Source organism: Callospermophilus lateralis, chromosome 5 (assembly GCF_048772815.1).
Source record: "Callospermophilus lateralis isolate mCalLat2 chromosome 5, mCalLat2.hap1, whole genome shotgun sequence".
NCBI classification, from domain to species: domain Eukaryota; kingdom Metazoa; phylum Chordata; class Mammalia; order Rodentia; family Sciuridae; genus Callospermophilus; species Callospermophilus lateralis.
Window position 1 is genome coordinate 15,160,418 of NC_135309.1, and position 17,524 is coordinate 15,177,941.

General features: G+C 48.4%; 1 protein-coding gene across 1 annotated transcript in view; it reads left to right on the top strand.

Annotated features, from left to right (window-relative positions):
* Stk10 (serine/threonine kinase 10) overlaps positions 1-17,524 on the top strand; it is a 111,430-nt gene that overhangs the window by 54,560 nt on the left and 39,346 nt on the right. Inside the window, exons 5-7 of the mRNA XM_076856341.2 lie at positions 14,574-14,646; positions 15,417-15,611; positions 16,025-16,106. Coding sequence (XP_076712456.2) covers positions 14,574-14,646; positions 15,417-15,611; positions 16,025-16,106 — 350 coding nt within the window. The remainder of the gene's footprint in view (positions 1-14,573; positions 14,647-15,416; positions 15,612-16,024; positions 16,107-17,524) is intronic.

Sequence of the window (17,524 nt, forward strand, 5' to 3'; positions counted from 1 at the left end):
CGCCTGGCTGGGGTGGGGGGCTCAGAGAGGCTGTGTTGGGGGAGGGGGCTGAGCAGGGAAAAATGGCCACGGGTTTGGCAGGTCGACAAGACGGAGCTGGTGGCCCTGTGGGCAGAGGAGTGGAGAGGGGAAGCAGGGGGTTGCAGGAGCGTAACACAAACACGACTCCACACAAAGCCCCTGCTGGGTGTCGGGACCAACCAGGCTCTCTGTGTATCATCTCATTTAATCAGCAGTGAGGACACCGAGGCCCGGTGAAAACTGGTGCCCTGGATTCTCCCACGAGGGAGAAGTGGCAGGGTGTGGGCTTGGGCACTGCAAGCTGCCAGAGGACCCCCTCATGCCAGGGTTGATGGGGCGTGGCCAGGGAGGGGCTGGACTGAGGACGGTGGGGTGGACAGAGTCAGGTATCCTGGCAAATTCAAGAGGCACAGTTAGCCCAGCCTTCCAGAGCGTATCCAGAGGAGGAAGCAGAACAGGGAAGACGCGGGTTCAGCCAGATGCAGGGGCTGGCTGGAGCAGGGAGCCCAAGGAGGGGATGCAGGGGCCCAGGAAGCTGTGCTGCTGCCCGCTGTGTCCTGCCCCACCCCCACCCTGGACACCCTGAACCTGGACGGCGCTGGCACCTGAGCAGGCTCCAGGATCCCACTGCGACCAGGGGAGCTGGGCCGAGGCACCTCGGTGGGTCTCAGCCACCTGGCATGACAACTGGGACAGCCAGGAAGCCAGTGAGGGGGAAGAACAGTCCAGGGAGAGTCCAGTGTGTATCACAATGAGTGCTGGGCCCTGGGCATGGTGGGAATGCCTGCCGAGGCCTGGGACATTCTGCCCGCACAGCCTGCGGTGGCAGTGGGGGCGGCCTGGGAGACGGGACCGCGAGGTCACCCCGCACCACGCCAGTGTTCCATGTATGCAAACCCATTTGGTCCTCAGAGGGCACTGATAACGTTTTACAGAGTGGGTATTTGGGACCTAGAGAGGTCAGTTCACTTGGTCAATGTCACACAGCCAGCACGAGGAACAGCGAGGGTCCACACCAAGGCATCGGACCCCAGAGCTGCTTAGCTACTGCCTCTTGTGGTGGCAAATGGTAAAAGCCACCTCCTGTGGCTGCAGGCAGACAGGGGAATGGGCCACACTGGGTTCTCTATTGGCAAGAGGATGGAACCCAGATACGGCTGGGCTCCATGGAGAGCTGGGAGTAGGAACCAGACTCCATCAAGGCTCCTCGGGCTGCCTTTCCGTGCACATCTTTGGGCTCTCAGAACAACCCCTCTCCTGGAAGCTGGGTCTTTTTTTTTTCTTTCTCAATGTTATTTTATTTTATTACTTTAAAAAATCTATTTGATTATAAATGCATTATTACAAAATACCAATTAAAACAACAACAAAAAAATACACCTGTATGTAATCTACAGGTGACTCTAAAGACACAGGTGGACTGAGAACAAAAGGCTGTACGATTGCTACATAAAGGGGCTGGGGTTGTGGCTCAGTGGTAGAGCGCTCACCTCACACGTGTGAGGCCCTGGGTTTGATACTCAGCACCACATAAAGATAAATAAATAGATAAATAAAGGTGTTGTGTCCACCTACAATTAAATATATATAAAATAGAAATAAACGTATCAGCAAAAGAAAGCTGGGGGGCTGGGGAATACAACTCAGTTGGTAGAGTTCTTGCCTCACATGCACAAGGCCCTGGGTTCAATCCCCAGCACCACACACACTCCCTCACACACACACACACCACACACACACACAAAGCTGGGGTGGCAAATCATGGTATGCAAATCAGGTTCCAGGTATTTTTTAATTTAGAGACAGTGTCTCATTTTAAAGCAAAAAGGGAAAAAAAATAAAGCAAAAAGGTATATGAGATAAAATATATTTTATATTAACAAAACTTTGAAAAGAGGAAAAGGATAATATTACATAAACATAAAAGGGAGCTTTCCCTAGGATACTGCAACCAGAGGAGGTACACTTGAAACTCATACCATACTTCCAAAATATAAAAAGGTAAGATGGAGAGAATTCAATAAAGAAATAAAAAGCAGCACTTTAATACTGAGACACCAATCCCCACTTACTGTAAAGAAAAATAAACTCATAACAAAATGGTGACCTCCAAACAGATGACTTTGAAAAACATTTTAAACCAATTAGACTTATATACTCAAGCTCTGAATAGCAAAGGGGATATTATACTGGATAGACCAACTTGTAGGGAATGAAACAAAGGTTACTAGATATGAAAATATTAAAGTTATTTTGTAAACATCATAGAATCTGATTAGAAACCAAAAGGTGGAAGGGAAGTTCAAAAATCCATAAATATGTGCAAATTGATTGAACACTTTTGAACATGGTCTTTTTCAAGAATTGAAAGATAAAAGGAAAAGGTGTTTCGATTGTTTCTTTTGTTTCAGTTTGATTGATTTCAGCTCTGATTTTGATTATTTCCTGTCTTTTACTGCTTTTGGTGTTGGTTTGTTCTTTTTCTAGGGCTTTCAGATGTAATGTTAGGTTATTTCTATCCTTTTAATTAATGAGATCAATGCAATCAGCTTTCCTCTTAGCACTGCCTTCATAGGGTCTTGGAGAGTTTTCTGTTTTATCGGTGTTCTCATTTACCTCTAAGTATTTTTTAATTTCATCTCGGATTTCTTCTGCTATCCATTGGTCATTCAGTAGCATACTATTTAGTCTCTAGGTGTTAGAGTAGCTTCTACTTTTTATTTAACATTGATTTCTAATTTTATTCCATTATGATCTGATAGATTGCAAGGTATTATCTCTACTTTTTTGTTTTTTCTAAGAGTTGCTTTGTGGCCTAAGATATGGTCTATTTTAGAGAAGGATCTGTGTGCTGCTGAGAAGAAAGTGTATTCAGTCATGGATGGATGAAATATTCTATATTTATCTATCAAGTCTAAAATATCAATTGTATTTTTTAGTTCTATAGTTTCTTTATTTAGTTTTTGTTTGCAGGCTCTATCTAATAGTGAGAGAGGTGTGTTAAAGTCACCCAGTATTATTGTGTTGTAGTCTGTTTAATTCTTGAAATTGAGAATGGTTTGTTTGATGTACTTAGATGCTCCATTGTTTGGGTTATAAATATTTACAATTGTTAGGTCTTGTTGATGTGTGATTCCTTTAGTATGAAATGTCCTTCTTTGTCCCTTGTGATTAACTTTGGCTTGAAGTCAGCTTTATCTGATATGAGGGTAGAAAGCCCTGCTTGTTTACAAGATCCATGTGAATGATAAACTTTCCCTCATCTTTTAATCTTCAGTCTGTTTAAGTCTTTGCCTATGAGGTGAGTCTCTTGGAGACAGCACATTGTTGGGTCTTATTTTTTAATCCAATCAGCAAGTCTATATCTTTTGTTTGATGAAATTAGGCCATTTACATTCAATATTTTTATTGAGAAATGATTTTTATTCCCTGTCATTTTAATTTATTTCTGGCTTTTAATTTGAATTAGTTTTTTTTCTTTGATTGACTATTCTTCTAGTGTAGTTCCTTCCTTTTCTAGTTTTCACTTTTATTTTTAATTTTTTCTTCATGAAATACCTTATTGAGCATGTTCTGTAGTGCAGGCTTTCTAGTAGTGAATTCTTTCAACTTTTGTTTATCATGGAAGGTTTTTATTTCAAGATCATCTGAAGCTTAATTTTGCTGGTTATAGTAGTCTTGTCTGGCATCCATTTTTGTTCAGAGCTTGGTACATATTATTCCAAGACCTCCTAACTTGGAGGGTCTGGGTTGAGAAATCAGCTGAGATCCGGATTGGGTTCCCTCTAAATGTGACCTGTCATTTTTATCTGTTAGCCTTTAAAATTCTATCCTTATTCTGTACATTAGGCAATTTCATAATAATGTGCCTTGGTGTGGGTCAGTTGTAATTTTGGATATTTGGGGTCCTGTAAGCCTCCTATATTTGATTTTCCATTTTGTTCTTTAGGTTTGGGAAATTTTCTGTTCTTGTTTCATTGAAAAGATTGTACATTCCTTTGGTTTCTATCTCCAAGCCTTCATCTATCCAAATAAATCTTAAATTTGGTCTTTTCAGGTTATACCATATTTCTTGGAAGTTCTGTTCATGGTCTTAATGTTTTTTTCTCTATGGACAACTTATTTCAAGATTATATATTTTGTCTCGAAACTCTGGCTTCCAAGTGGTCTAGTCTGTTGGTGATCCTTTCCATTGAATTTTTAATTTTGTTCATTGAATCCTTCATTTCAAGGATTTCTGTGAGTCTATTTCTTTATTGAAGTGCTATTTCTGTTCCTGTGTTTTCTCTCTGATGTCACTCTTTACATCATCCTTTACTTCATAGTTCAGTTTAATTATGTACATTCTAAGCTCCTTTTCTGACATTTCTTCCACTGTGGTGTTGATGGATTCTGTTATGAAGTATCTTGGTTTGTTTGGGGTGATTTGTTCCCTTGCTTTTTCATGTTGTTTGTGTGTCTGTCCACCAACAGTATGGATCTGAGGCAGTAGAGTTTCTACCCTATGGACTTACAGTGTCCCTGAAGATTTCTGGTACCTCACTGTTTAGGGGGAGACAAATAATAATAACCAAAATGCAAACAATATACAGCATTAAACCAGATAGTTCCTACTATGATGTCGACAATGTTAATTGTCACTGTAAACAAACAGAAATGATGTAATCAGTTATTGCCCACAATAAAAACAGTGTTTGCAAGTGGGCTTACAATTTTGAATGGTAGACAGGGAGCGAGCAGAGGTGATGCAAGATGTGATAGTTATGAGGGAGGAGGGGAGAAGATAGGAGTAAAAACGTTAAGGAGGAGTGAAAGAACAGTAAAGATCGTTAGCAGAAAAATAGAGAGAATCAAGGGAAACAGATAAGTGAGAGGGAAAAATATAAATAAAGTAAAAATTTTAAAAATCAAAAATTAATGCAAAGCAAACTGAAATATACTAATCAAACATCCTACTCCCTCAAAAATTTGATCCATGAAAAATAACTGGTTTCAAAAATGCTAGAAATGAGAAAAAATGTGAATATGTATAAATTTCCATGAACCATTAAGGTCACAATTAAACAGAGAAAAGAAAAAAGGGAGGAAAAAGATCTTGGTGAAAAGTTGAAGAATTGTTTCCTTTGGGGTTCAAGATTCCCAGCCTGGGGCTGGGAATGTGGCTCAAGTGGTAGCGTGCTCGCCTGCCATGCGTGCGGCCCGGGTTTGATCCTCAGCACCACATACAAACAGAGATGTTGTGTCCGCCGAATACTAAAAAATAAATATTAAAATTCTCTCTCTCTGTCTCCCTCTCTCTTTAAAAAAAAAAAATAATAATATTCCCAGCCTCCTTTCTTGGCAGTGGTAGGTGGGGTCCTCTGGAGTGTGAGGCTGGCTCCTCCCTCAGGGCGGGGTTGCTGGAGTGACAGAGGAAATCCCATAGGTGGAACTCCTGGAAGCAGGGCTTAGGCCTAGGCAGGCTCCAGGCTCTTCCCTGAATGCCAGTTGATCTGGAATTTCAAATCAGGCACCTCCAGGACCCAGCAATTGCCCATCCATGTTGGAAGACTGCACCCCAGGATCTCTCATGGGTTCCCCCCATGAGGTGGAGGAACCAATTAGTCCACCAGGTCACCTGAGGACCTCCTCTTGGGTTCAGTCTCCAAAATCAGTCTCTCCCAACCTGCCCTTTTAAATTCCTGGTCAGGTGTATCTCTCCCAGCAGGTCCTGCAAGCAGTCAGATTGGGGGTGGATGGGTAGAGCCTGGTGGGTTTCTGTGACCAGTTGTCCCCAGTGTAAACCTCTCTCCACGTTTGATTTTCTCCTGGTCACTTAGGCACACTCAATGTCATGCAGCGTGGGTTTGCCAGGCCTGTATTTCGGGCCAGATTCAGGTTTGCAGGACTGGGCTCTCTCAGTTGCCAGCCCCTGCCCTGTGGGCAAAATGGTTCCTTCCTTTGTCCTCTGCGCAGCTCCGGGAGAGATGCAAGTTCTTTTGCACAAGGCGATTGTGCAGTGCACCTTTTTTTTTTTTTTTTTTTTTTTTTTTATAGAGAGAATTTTTTTTATAGTTATTTTTTATTTTTTTTTTTTAGTTATTGGTAGACACAACATCTTTGTTTGTACGTGGTGCTGAGAATCGAACCCGGGCTGCACGCATGCCAGGCGAGCGCGCTACCACTTGAGCCACATCCCCAGCCCATGCAGTGCACCTTTGAGTTTAGTCCCGCAGTACCTGTGATCTGTGAACTCCCCCTACCCAGACTCGCCTCAGGCCTCCGAAAAATGCAGGTTCCTTTAATTCTCTTGTCCCTCCCTGTGCCCGTGGTGGCTGGTGGCTCTGGCCACACAGCAGCTATGCTGCTGGGGATTTCTTCCTTATTTTATAAGATGAACCTCCTGAGTCACTGATCTGCTTGAGTGTCCAGTATTAAATTCCAGTAAAGATTGCCCCACCCCCCACTTTTTTTCTCTTTCGCATCTTACTGAGAAGCTGCCAGCCTGCTCTCCTGGTTTCACACCACAGAGCAGCCAGCAAAGCGACCTCCTCTATTCCACCATCTTGAAACCCCCTCAACTCTGATCTCCTGGAAGCTTCTGGCAAGACCTAGCTTTATATTTCCCAGCATCCTCACCGGAAGGAGGAACTGGAAACTCCCCATTGGAGGTCTGGGTGGAGTGACCCCCAGGAAGGCTGGGATTCCTTCAGCTTGACTCAGCTGATTGGTCCCTGGACCAGTCAGTCATTGAGGTCCAGTGAGGCGGGTTGTTATGATTGGGCCAGCTTGGCTAAGGTGGTGATCCCGGAGCCAATCAGTGAGGCCCAGGAAAGAGGCATCCGCTGATAGGCCCAGCTTGTCCCCGGTTGCTCTGACCTGCAGAGTGGGATCAGGGAACACATGGAAGTGCCCCACTCTGCACGCCGCGGATCAGTGTGGGGTGGGGAAGATGGTTTTTCAGAGGAAGAAATCATTGTCCCCAAAGACCCGGAATGAGTGTAGCAGAAAGGGCGTGGTGACCTGGGAGAAGAGGGTCAAAGGAGGCAGTGGGGTCGGAAGCTGAAGATACGGGGAGCAACAGGAAGACCTGTGTTAAGTGCCCACAGGTGTTTAGGGGCCTAAAAAGCTAAAGAAAATAAGAATAGACACATTACCTTGTTAGAGCATCTGGGAGATATTATCCCATCTCACAGCTGACTGGTGGGATCCCCGTGTTCTAGATAGGGAAACTGAGGCTCGGAGAGACAAAGCAGTGTGTCTGCCGTCTCTCTAGGCCCTCTTCACTTCCCCTCCGGCTCCTGTTGCCATGCCACCCCGGAGGGCAGACCCTCTGTAATTAGCAGAAGCCTCTTTCCTAATGAGCTTGGGAGCATGGGGGCTGCTGTGATCTGGAGGAAGGAGGCTCCCAGGATCCAGGGCAGGGAGCCCTCCCTCCCTCCTGACCCCTGTCCAGGATCAGCAGGTCCCAGCCCTCCTAGGCTTGCTTGCTGGCCTGTACCATGAGGGGCCAGGCTGGTCTCTGACTGCAGGATGCTGTTGGCCTCTGGATGGGACAGTTCTCACTATGCAGGTACAGCTTCCCTGGCTGCCACTCACAAGGTGGCAGGGGCACTCTGGTTCACTGTGACAGTGTAGATTATGACTGCCCACATTTACACCAACCACCCAGTTATCAGCAAACCCAGGTGTAGCACCCCACTCCCTGGGGGTGCATGGCACCCCCCTGTTGAGAACCACCTGGAAGGTCTCTCAGACCTTAAGGTGAGCCCTGCCCAGATTGGGCTGTGGGTTAGTCCCGTAGGGCAGACTAGGAGAGGAGGGGGTGCAAGACTGCTGACGGGCGCGGTTCTGCTTTTTACTTTATTAGTTTGGTGTTGCTGGGGCTCAGACCAGGGCCTTGAGCATGCTAGGTAAGCACTAGTCCAGAGGGTCCCATCCCCAGTCCTAGGGGTTCAGATTTAATTGCCTGATTTTGGGGATGATGCTCCTGGTTCCTTGGACTCTTTTGACCGCCTGTGTTCTGGGGTCAGAGGAGGGATTATATTACATATTGTCATACATCTAACTTCACTGCTTTAGCGGGTGTGGGTGGGTGGGTGTGTATTAAGTAATGCATTTTACATTGAATATGTAATTTTTTTATTCTCATGGTAATGTGATAGTTATACGTTTATAAAGATATGCACAAAGGTGTTCATCACAACAGTATTTGTGATAGCCATAAGTCAGAGACGATGGGTGTGTGTGTGCAGTAGAGGCTCAATTTAAACATCCTTGCTGTTGTCTTTCAGTTGAGTCTTTTGGCTCCTGAAAATTGAGTTACAGAAAATGGGTCTCCTGGAAAGATGTGATGTGGAGCTGGGCCTGGTGTTGGGCACCGGCAGTGCACCTGCTGGGGGCCCATGTGGGAGAGTCATTGGAATCCGCTGGGTTGTGTCGAAAGACCCCCTCCGGAAGAGCAAAGGTGGAGGCCGGCTGTGAAGGGAAAAGACTGCTGGAGAGATCGTGGGTTTCATGTTGATTGTATTTTCTTGAAGTAGCAGATAGAGTTACACTGTTTCCAGGGTTCTGCCTTCTCCTGCTGCCCATCCTGAGCCAAAACTACCTGAGGGCTGGGCGTGTAGCTCTGTGGTGGGGTATGTGCGTGACTGGTTTGACCCCTGACACCAAAAAGCCCTCATCTGTGAGCTGAGGGTGGGACTCAGTGGTAGAGCATTTGCCTGACATGTGAGGGCCCTGGGTTTAAGCCCCCGTACTGAAAAATTATACAGATTTATAATTTTTTATAAAAATTATTTATATTATATATATACTGAAAAATATATGTGTTGTACATATTTTTTTAATTACAAGTATACTGAACATATATAGACTTCTTTGTAATAATTATTCTTTAAAGGGTTTGGCATAATGTTTGTATAGCATATACATCGTATCAGGGCTGTAAGTAAACCTGGATAGGATTTGAAGAATATGGGCTGACTGTGGGTTGTGTATAAATGATACACTATTTTATATAAGGGACTTAAGCATCCTCAGATTTTGGTGGGAGGATGTAGTCCTAAAACCAATAAATAATGTGGAGCTATATATGGCAAACCTGTAGGTGCTTTCTCTCTGTCGATGATTGAGACTTTCTAAATCTATAAATGTTTGATTTTTTAATAAGCAAGATTGTTTTGATAATCAGAAAAAAAGCTCTCACACGCACACAGGCATGAGTGGATGGGCCGATGGCCTGTAGACAATTTGGAATAATAAGACCCACAAGGAGGACCCTTGACGTCGCTCCTCATCAGGTGCCTGAGTCTCCTTGGTGCACAGAAAGGTGGGACCCAGGAGGCAGAAGAGCCAGCAGGTGACCTGCATGTTCCTTGACCTTGCAGAACTGGGGCTTCCCCATCTGTCACATGGGGACAGTGATTCTCCCTGCCCTGAAGGGTTCCACATAGCAGTGATCTGCCAAGAGACAGAGGAGCAGAGGACATGCTAATCAGTGTGTGGGTGGTGAGCCCAAGGGTCTGCGCAGTGCTGCCCATGAACTCGCAGTACACACTGGTTTCTGTAAGATCGATGTGCACTTTTTAACATGTTGGGGTCATAGCATGTAATCAGTTTTCTAGTCTTTACAGTTTTACTTCATTTTTATATTTTTGTGTGCTGGGGTCGCCCTCCCGGCCTGCTGAGCATTGGTCCCCTGAGCTACACAGCCCTTCCTTTTTTTTTTTTTTATTCATTTTTTTATTTTTAATCGATGCATAGTTAGGGCACATATTCATGGGTACCTGGTGGCATTTCCACGTGTCTGCAGCATATAATGATCGCACTGCAGTAACTGGCCTGTCTATTGACTAGTTCTGCTGAGGAACCTTCAGAATCCTCTCTACTAGCTATTTTTAAATGCAGTCAATCACTGTCACCATAGTCTCTCTGCTGTGCTGGAGGGCAGTGGCCGCCCTCTGTCCAGCGTTCCTCCCCACCTTCTCAGCCCCTGGTCTCCATGATTCCACTCTCTGCTTTCACAGACCGACATTTTATTTCCACACTTACAGGAGAAGTCATGCAGCCTCCTTCTTCCCGCGCCTGGCTTATTCACTTAGCGTAATGTTCTAGTCTGCTTTTTTTAAAGTTGGACAGGGTCAGCATGTTCCCACGTATGGCTCACTGTACCTCATAAACATGGTTATCTCATGTTCTTCTGCGTTCTGTCACGTGCACAGAATAGGCTCCACCTGCAAGAGCCTCACACTGGGTGTCTAGGCTCCCGTCATTCTCTCATGGGTGATGCTGAGGGGCCAGGCTGGCTCTTGACCTCTCTCCATACTCACCCCTCAGAGGAGGACTTGCTGAGGACCTGCAGTGGCCACATCTGTGGCCTTCCCCATAGTCACACCACTCTCCCCAAGAGGAGCACCAAGCTCTTTCACCACTTCCTGAGTTTTACTTAAGAGAAAAAACAAAAACCCACAAAACCAAAAACAAGTTACCAAATGTATTTCTGTTTTTTTCAATCATAAAAGCAAACTACTCCATCAAAACCATTTCAAGAATAAAAATGCATAAAGTGAAAGATGTAATCCCCCTGCCCCCCTGCACTGCCCCCACCAAAACCCCACTCCCACAGAGGCAGCCTCCTGGAGTCTGACGTGAGGCTCCAGACCCTTTAGGGGGTGTGTGCATGGTGTGCACATGCAAGATGCATGGATCTTTCTGTCACATACTTCTGGAACCTCATGCCATGGGTTCCACGATCTGCATCACAGTCTATCCTCTGTGACATGATACAGCATGTTTGAGACAGCGTGTTGGAGATGGACTTCCACATTAGCGTTCCACATGCAGCCCCTCCTTTCCTGGGCTGTGTGTTATTTCATGGCTGGGGCAACACCACTGATCTCAGCGCTTGCTGGCAACCCCGAGCTGGGACAGTTGCAGTTGTTTCCAATTTGTTGTTCCTCCAGATAATGCTTTATAAGCACCATCTGTGTTATAAATTTCTTGGAGATTTGTTTCCAGAAATAGAATTTCTATCCAGCATAGATACACATGTGCACATATATCTCTCTATGTACGTATATGAATATGTGTACATGGCTGTTTATGTATTTGGGGTACTGGGGATTGAACCCAGGGGTGCCCTACCACTGACTTACATCCCCCGTTCTTTTTATTTATTTCAAGACAGGGTCTAAGTTACTGAGGCTGGTCAAACTTATGATCCTCCTGCCTCAGCCTCCTGAGTAGTGGGGAATCACAGGCATGAGCCACCATGACCATCTCAAACAATTTTTAAAATCCAAGTTTTTTTTTTTTTTTTTTTTTTAATATACAGTGCTCCCTCCTTATCCATGGGGAATATGGTCCAGGATCCCCAGGGGATGTGTGAAACTGCAGATAATACCAACTTGTACATACATATTTATGTAAAGTTTAATTTATTAATTAGGCTCAGTAAGAGATTAGCAACCATAATAATGAAATAGAGCAATTACAACACTATGCTGTAATGAAAGTTATTTAAAACTTTTGACTTGCTCATTTCTAGAATTTTCCATGTAGTATCTTCAGACTGTGGCTGTTGGCAGGTAATAGAAATGTGAATGGGGCCCCTGTGAGCCAAGGTGACCAGGCAAAGCCTGCAGGCACCTCAGCTCCAGATGATTGGCCCTGCACAGCTGTGAGAAGCGCAGGACCAAGGCTCCACGGGCAGCCCCTGGTCCGCTGCCTTTCCCTGATTTATTTTCAAACAGGAGGTGGAGAGGGAGGGTTAAAAATGCCTTCTGCAAGGCCCAGGGCAGCCCCGCCTCTGGGGACTCAGGACTGGGCCACCTCACCCGGGGGACAGCAGGGCCCTGGGCAGAAGGCCGCCCCACCCTCCTTCCCGGGCGGAAGGGGAAGTGGCAGTCACCCAGAAAGCTGGCCAGCTGTGTCAGGGAGGCCCAGGGGAGCAGCTGTCACTGTGAAAGTCTGCAGTTTCTGGTTTTCCTCTCCCTCCTTGGGAAGGGGTTGGCAGGGCCCTTAGGGAGGGTGGCAGCTTCTGGGGCTTCACCCTGGGCCTGAGAGGCAGTCAGTGATCCCAAGGGGTTTCCTGGACTGGGACGAGGTGCCAGCCATGTTGCCTTTGCCCGGGAGCCGGGTTTCCACAGGCGGAGCTGGCCAACAGGAGGGAAGAGCTGGCCCCCATTCTTACCCAGGGGGCCTAGAGGGCTCCTTCGGGCCAGCAGCCCAGCTGGTTCTCACCTGGAGTCCTGGCCTTCACCTCCTGGGCCCTCCAGCCAACTTGTGGCCACACTAAGTCCCAGTTCCTCTGCCCAGAGTGTCTCCCCATCTTGCTGTCCTCTCTAGACCAGCCTCCATGGCACAGCAGCCTCCGCCCCACCCCCAGAAGTCCACCCTGAAGGTCAAGGGCTTGTTTCTACCCTGGGAGAGGGAGACCTTCCTCGAGGTCAGCTTTGCAGCAGAACAGGGCCTGGCACAGGACAGGGTTGAGCTCATCACTGCTGAATGAATGAATTTGTCGGAGGCGCTGGGCCCTCCGGGCCCTCCTCCCTCCCTGACTGCATTCTGAGGTCACCCCTCTAGGTCCGCCTGCCCATCCTTCTATCATCTCACACGTCTGTGTGTGACTGATTGCTTCTCTGCTCTCTTCTTTAAACCCTGAGCACCCAGAGCCAAGGGCATGGCTTGCCTGGGGTCCTTGCTGCATCCTCTGCGCCTCGCCTGTGTCTGGCATGGGGTGGGGGGTGTTTGGCAAGTGCCCAAGTGGACCCAGGGAAGGGACAGCAAGGCCGCACCTAGTTCCCTCATGTTCAGGCCCAGGCTGGGGGCACCTGCTCTCTCTGGCTCTGCCCCCATGGAAGCTCTGGACACAGCAACTGTCGGGTGCGCTGGGAGGCTGCTCACCTCCAGGACGAGGTCCAGGCTCCAGCGCTGTTTCTGGGCACAGGGCACCGGTCACAGGGCACCTGCAGCATCTGTTCTCAGCGTAATTGCTCCTGAACCTGCTGTCCATCAAGATGGAACTCTGCCCCCAAGGCAGGAGCTGGGGGATATTTTTCTCTCTGGATTCTTCTCTTCACAGTGAGCATGTGAAGGAAGCTTAAGTGTGTTTAAAATTTTTTTATGTACTTGGTTTTGAGCCAGGGCCTCTGGGAGCTGCCCTGGATGGCCCACCAGATGTCTCCAGCCTCCCAGAGCCAGGTCCACAGGTGTGCACCAGGGCCCCCGCGCTGTCGGTTTATTTCCTGTTAATTCTGAGATTCAGACTGTTCGTCATGCAGAGTTATGGAATTCAGAGTGTGGAAGGAGCCTCGCTTAGTCTCACCACCGACACTCCACCGATTTAACAGTCTTGTACATTTCCTCCAAGTCAATTCAATGTGTATTTCTGCCCTTTTTCTGGGGCACAGTTCCGACCATACGTTGGCATTTCTCTTTTCCTAACTTAACCTTTTAATATAAATATAAATCGGTAAATATCTCAAAAATATTTTTATTAGCCAAGCGTGGTGGTGCATGCCTGTTATCCCAGTGACTTGGGAAGCTGACACAGGAGGATTGCAAGTTTGGGGCCAGCTTCAGCAATTTATCGAGGCCCTCAGCAACTTAGCAAAACCCTGTCTCAAAATTTAAAAATGGGCTGGGCTGGGGATGTGGCTCAGTGGTGAAGTGCCCTGGGTTCAATCCCCAGTACCAAAAAAAAAAAAAAAAAATTACGTTAAAAACACTTGAAAACTAACTTTAGTGACTACAGACAATTCCTACATATGGGGTTACAGTGCTTTTCTTATTTGTTTATCCATTATCTTTCTCACCTCTCCTAATTTCCCACTCTGTTTTGCTCTATGTGTGTTTGTGTGATAGACATGTGACTTTGGGGAGGTTTATTTGCCTTTTGGAAAAAGCAGGATATATATATATATATAAATGTTGTGGTTTCTTATTCATTTGTGATGGGTTTTCGCTGTGTTGCTCAGGCTGGCCTGGAACTCCTGCCTCAGCCTCCCAAGAAGGTGGGACCGCAGGTGCACTCCACCATGCAGGGCTTCTCGAAAGCTTTTCAAATTATCACTGTGGGTGGGGATGTGGCTCAGAGGTGGTGATTATGTCATATGCAGGAGGCCCAGCATCACACCACACCCCCCAACACACACACAGAGTTAAACGATTCTGTTTGTTTTAGTTTTCGTTGATGTACATTGTAATTTTTTTTTTTGCACTGGGATTATTTCCTTAGAGTAGATGACTTCACTTGGAATTACTGGTTCAAAAAAAAATATGGGTGTTTTAAAGACTCTTGTTATTTATTGCAGTTGCTTTCCTACTGGTCTTTTCTAGTCTACACTCTTATTGGCCAGTTGAAAGGTCCCATCTCAGTATGTTTTTACAGCAGCATGTATTATTTATTATATTTTTAATGATCTCTAATTTGCTAGATTAAAAAAAAAATGATCATTCTTAGCCAATCTGAGATGCATAACCCTAAGTCCTCATGGCAGACTTTTACTACCCCAGGGCCATGGGTGGAGGAATGTCCCTCAAATACTTTATCTGAGATTTTCATCTTGCAGCTGACTTTGGTGTGTCTGCCAAGAATCTGAAAACCCTGCAGAAGCGAGATTCCTTCATAGGAACACCCTACTGGTGAGTCGTGCAGCCCCTGAAAGTCAGCAAGGATGCGCGTTTAGCCTGCAAAGGGAACTCTGGGTGGTTTGGGGGACAGAGGCCAAAACTGAGCACACGGGTCAGCAGGAGGGGCGTGAGCCGGGGCTCCACTTACTAGTGCTCTGTGCGCCCTGGACTAGTGGCTTAGCTTCCCTGTGCCCCAGTTTCCTGGTCTGTAAGCTCGGAAAAATACAGGGATGCATGCTGAAAGCGCCCTTAATAAGCTGAACCCCTAGAAGGAGGAAGGGTTCAGCTCCTGCCCTCACCTGCAGGCCCTGGGCTTCCCCAGTCTGTTCTATGTCCTTCCTTTCCAAAGCCGTTACTCTAAATAACACCTCACACGCTCAGCTTCACACCTAAGACTTGCCCTGTGGGCTCGCTCCTGCTGGCTTTTTTCACTTGCTCTTAACCCTTTCTTTCTCTCTCCTTCCTCCCCGGGCTCCCTCCTCTCCATCCCCCTGCGGCGCTGCCGGCTCCGCCCTCCCTTCCGCCCCTCCCCAGGCCTCTGCTCTGGATTGCTGCTGCCACCCTGCGGTGGGCCCTGGGAACTGCAGCAGGCCTTGGCTGGGCCCCTGTGGAGGCGAAGAGCATGCTCTGGAGGACAGAGGGACGTCAAGTAACGCCCGCCCGCCGTGGCTCAGGCGCGCTGCCAACCCTGACCGGGCTGGTGGTGGTCCTTGACCCTGCGACTGCCAGGAGCGCCTGCGGAGGCGGGTTCTCAGCCCTCTGTTGTCCCTTGGTTGGTTCAGGATGGCCCCCGAGGTGGTGCTCTGCGAGACCATGAAGGACACCCCGTACGACTACAAGGCCGACATCTGGTCCCTGGGCATCACCCTGATTGAGATGGCGCAGATCGAGCCCCCTCACCACGAGCTCAACCCCATGCGCGTCCTGCTCAAGATCGCCAAGTCCGACCCCCCGACGCTGCTCACCCCCTCTAAGTGGTAAGGCGCAGGGACCTGTGAGGCGCACAGGGGCAGGCTGCGGGGACGTGCGGGCTTGAGGCTCTGCTGCCCCTGCCAGGCCCCAAGGCCAGGGAGAGGTCTAGCTCCCTGCCTTTCCCTCCGCTCTGGATATGAGTGCAAAACGTGAGGCACACCTGGTGACCCAGTGTGCCCATCCCTTCAGGGTCTGGGGGAAGACCCAGTGGCCACGAGGCACAGCTCAGGGCTGGTTGAGTTCCAACGTGGCTGTGTTCCCAGATGCCCTGATAAGTGTCACATATGCTGTCACCTCCAGTGTTTCAGCTCATCAAGGGCCCTCTTCCTTGGAGGGACATGTTTGGGAAGTACATGGCTCCCTGGGAGGATGGAGTCGTGACGGGGACCCAGGTTCACGCTGACCACTGTCCTCGCAGGTCTGTGGAGTTCCGAGACTTCCTGAAGACTGCTCTGGATAAGAACCCCGAGACCCGACCCAGCGCTGCACAGCTGCTGGAGGTGAGCACACCCCCACACACACTCCTCGCTGGGGCCTGTTCCCGTCCCCTGCTCGTCCTTTGGAAGGACCCTGAAGGGTAGAGGCATAGACTCATCGGTGACCTGCATGCTGGCTCCCCAGCCCACGGATGCCACCCACACCCGCTGTGGACCGTCAGCCTTGTGGGCGGGGCTGCTGAAGGGCGGAGTGGGGCCTTCGCATAGGGTCTCACGCATCAGGCCAGGCATTGCAGGCCGGAGCCTGGACTTGCGCTTTACCTGTGTGCAGTTGTGGGGGCAGCAGCTGACCCTAAGGGACTTTCTGGGGCCTGTGTGCAGAACTGGGCAGCCAGCCTGGAGGACCATGGGCTCAGCAAGAATCAAGGAGGGTGCCTGCCAGGAGGGTGGGGGAGTGGACCAGCCTCCTGACCTTTTTGAAATCAGCTATGAGCTGCCCTAGCTCAGCAGAGTTCTCAAAGTCCACCCTGATCTGCTGGGGATCTGCCCATCACAGTCTCATGCCACCACCAATGATGGAAGAGAGGACATGGGCCTGCAGGATGCAGAGGGGCTGCCCCTCCACTCTCCTGTCATTCTGGCCCTTCCACTGTGTGACAGCCTCTGCTGTCTTCTTGGGGGAAGAGGGAGGACATCCCACCAAGCTCTGAAGTCCTTGTATAAACCCCCCCAACTTTCCTGACTGCCGCTGGGTGCCAGGCTCTGGGGTTGACACTGAAGTCTACACTGATCCCTCTGGGCTGTGCTGTGTAGTGATTATGAACTGGGATTGGAAAGTCCTGGGTTCAAATCCCCACTCCACCATTTACTGGCTGTGGAACCCTGGGCAAGTGGCTTAACCTCTCTGTGCCTTGGTTCCTGCTATGAAGTGGGGATTAATAGACCACCTCCTTTCCAGGGAGGGTGCCGAAGGATGAAATGAGAGGTGCTTGGCTACACTGTGTTCAGGAACACTTGACATGTTGGACTTCCTGCTAAAATAGGGAAAGGAACCAGGATGTGGAGTGTGGTCTATCCACTAGAAGGTCATGAACTTTTCCTTCAGAATTTCTATAATTTACTTAAAAGCAGACACTCGCCATTCCAGAGGCCTGCTGTTTTGGGTACTGCGTTGTTTGCCGGGGGGTGGTACAGGCCACCGCTGTAACCGTCAGATGCAAAATCCCCAAGCCACTGAGGGCCGATTGCTTCCTGCAAGCTAGAGCCTCCTGCCCCACGGCATCCGGCCTCTGGGACATTCCACAGGGAAGAGACCAGCTGTCCTCATCCCACAGAGCAGCCCAGAGCCTCAGCCTGCGCCAGGAATTTCCATTCGGTAGTTGGAAAAAAATGTCCTGTCAGGGGATCATTAGGTTAGCAGAGGGGCTGCAGGCCGGAGGGGAGCCCAAGACGCACCTCACACCCATGCCATCCCGGCTCCT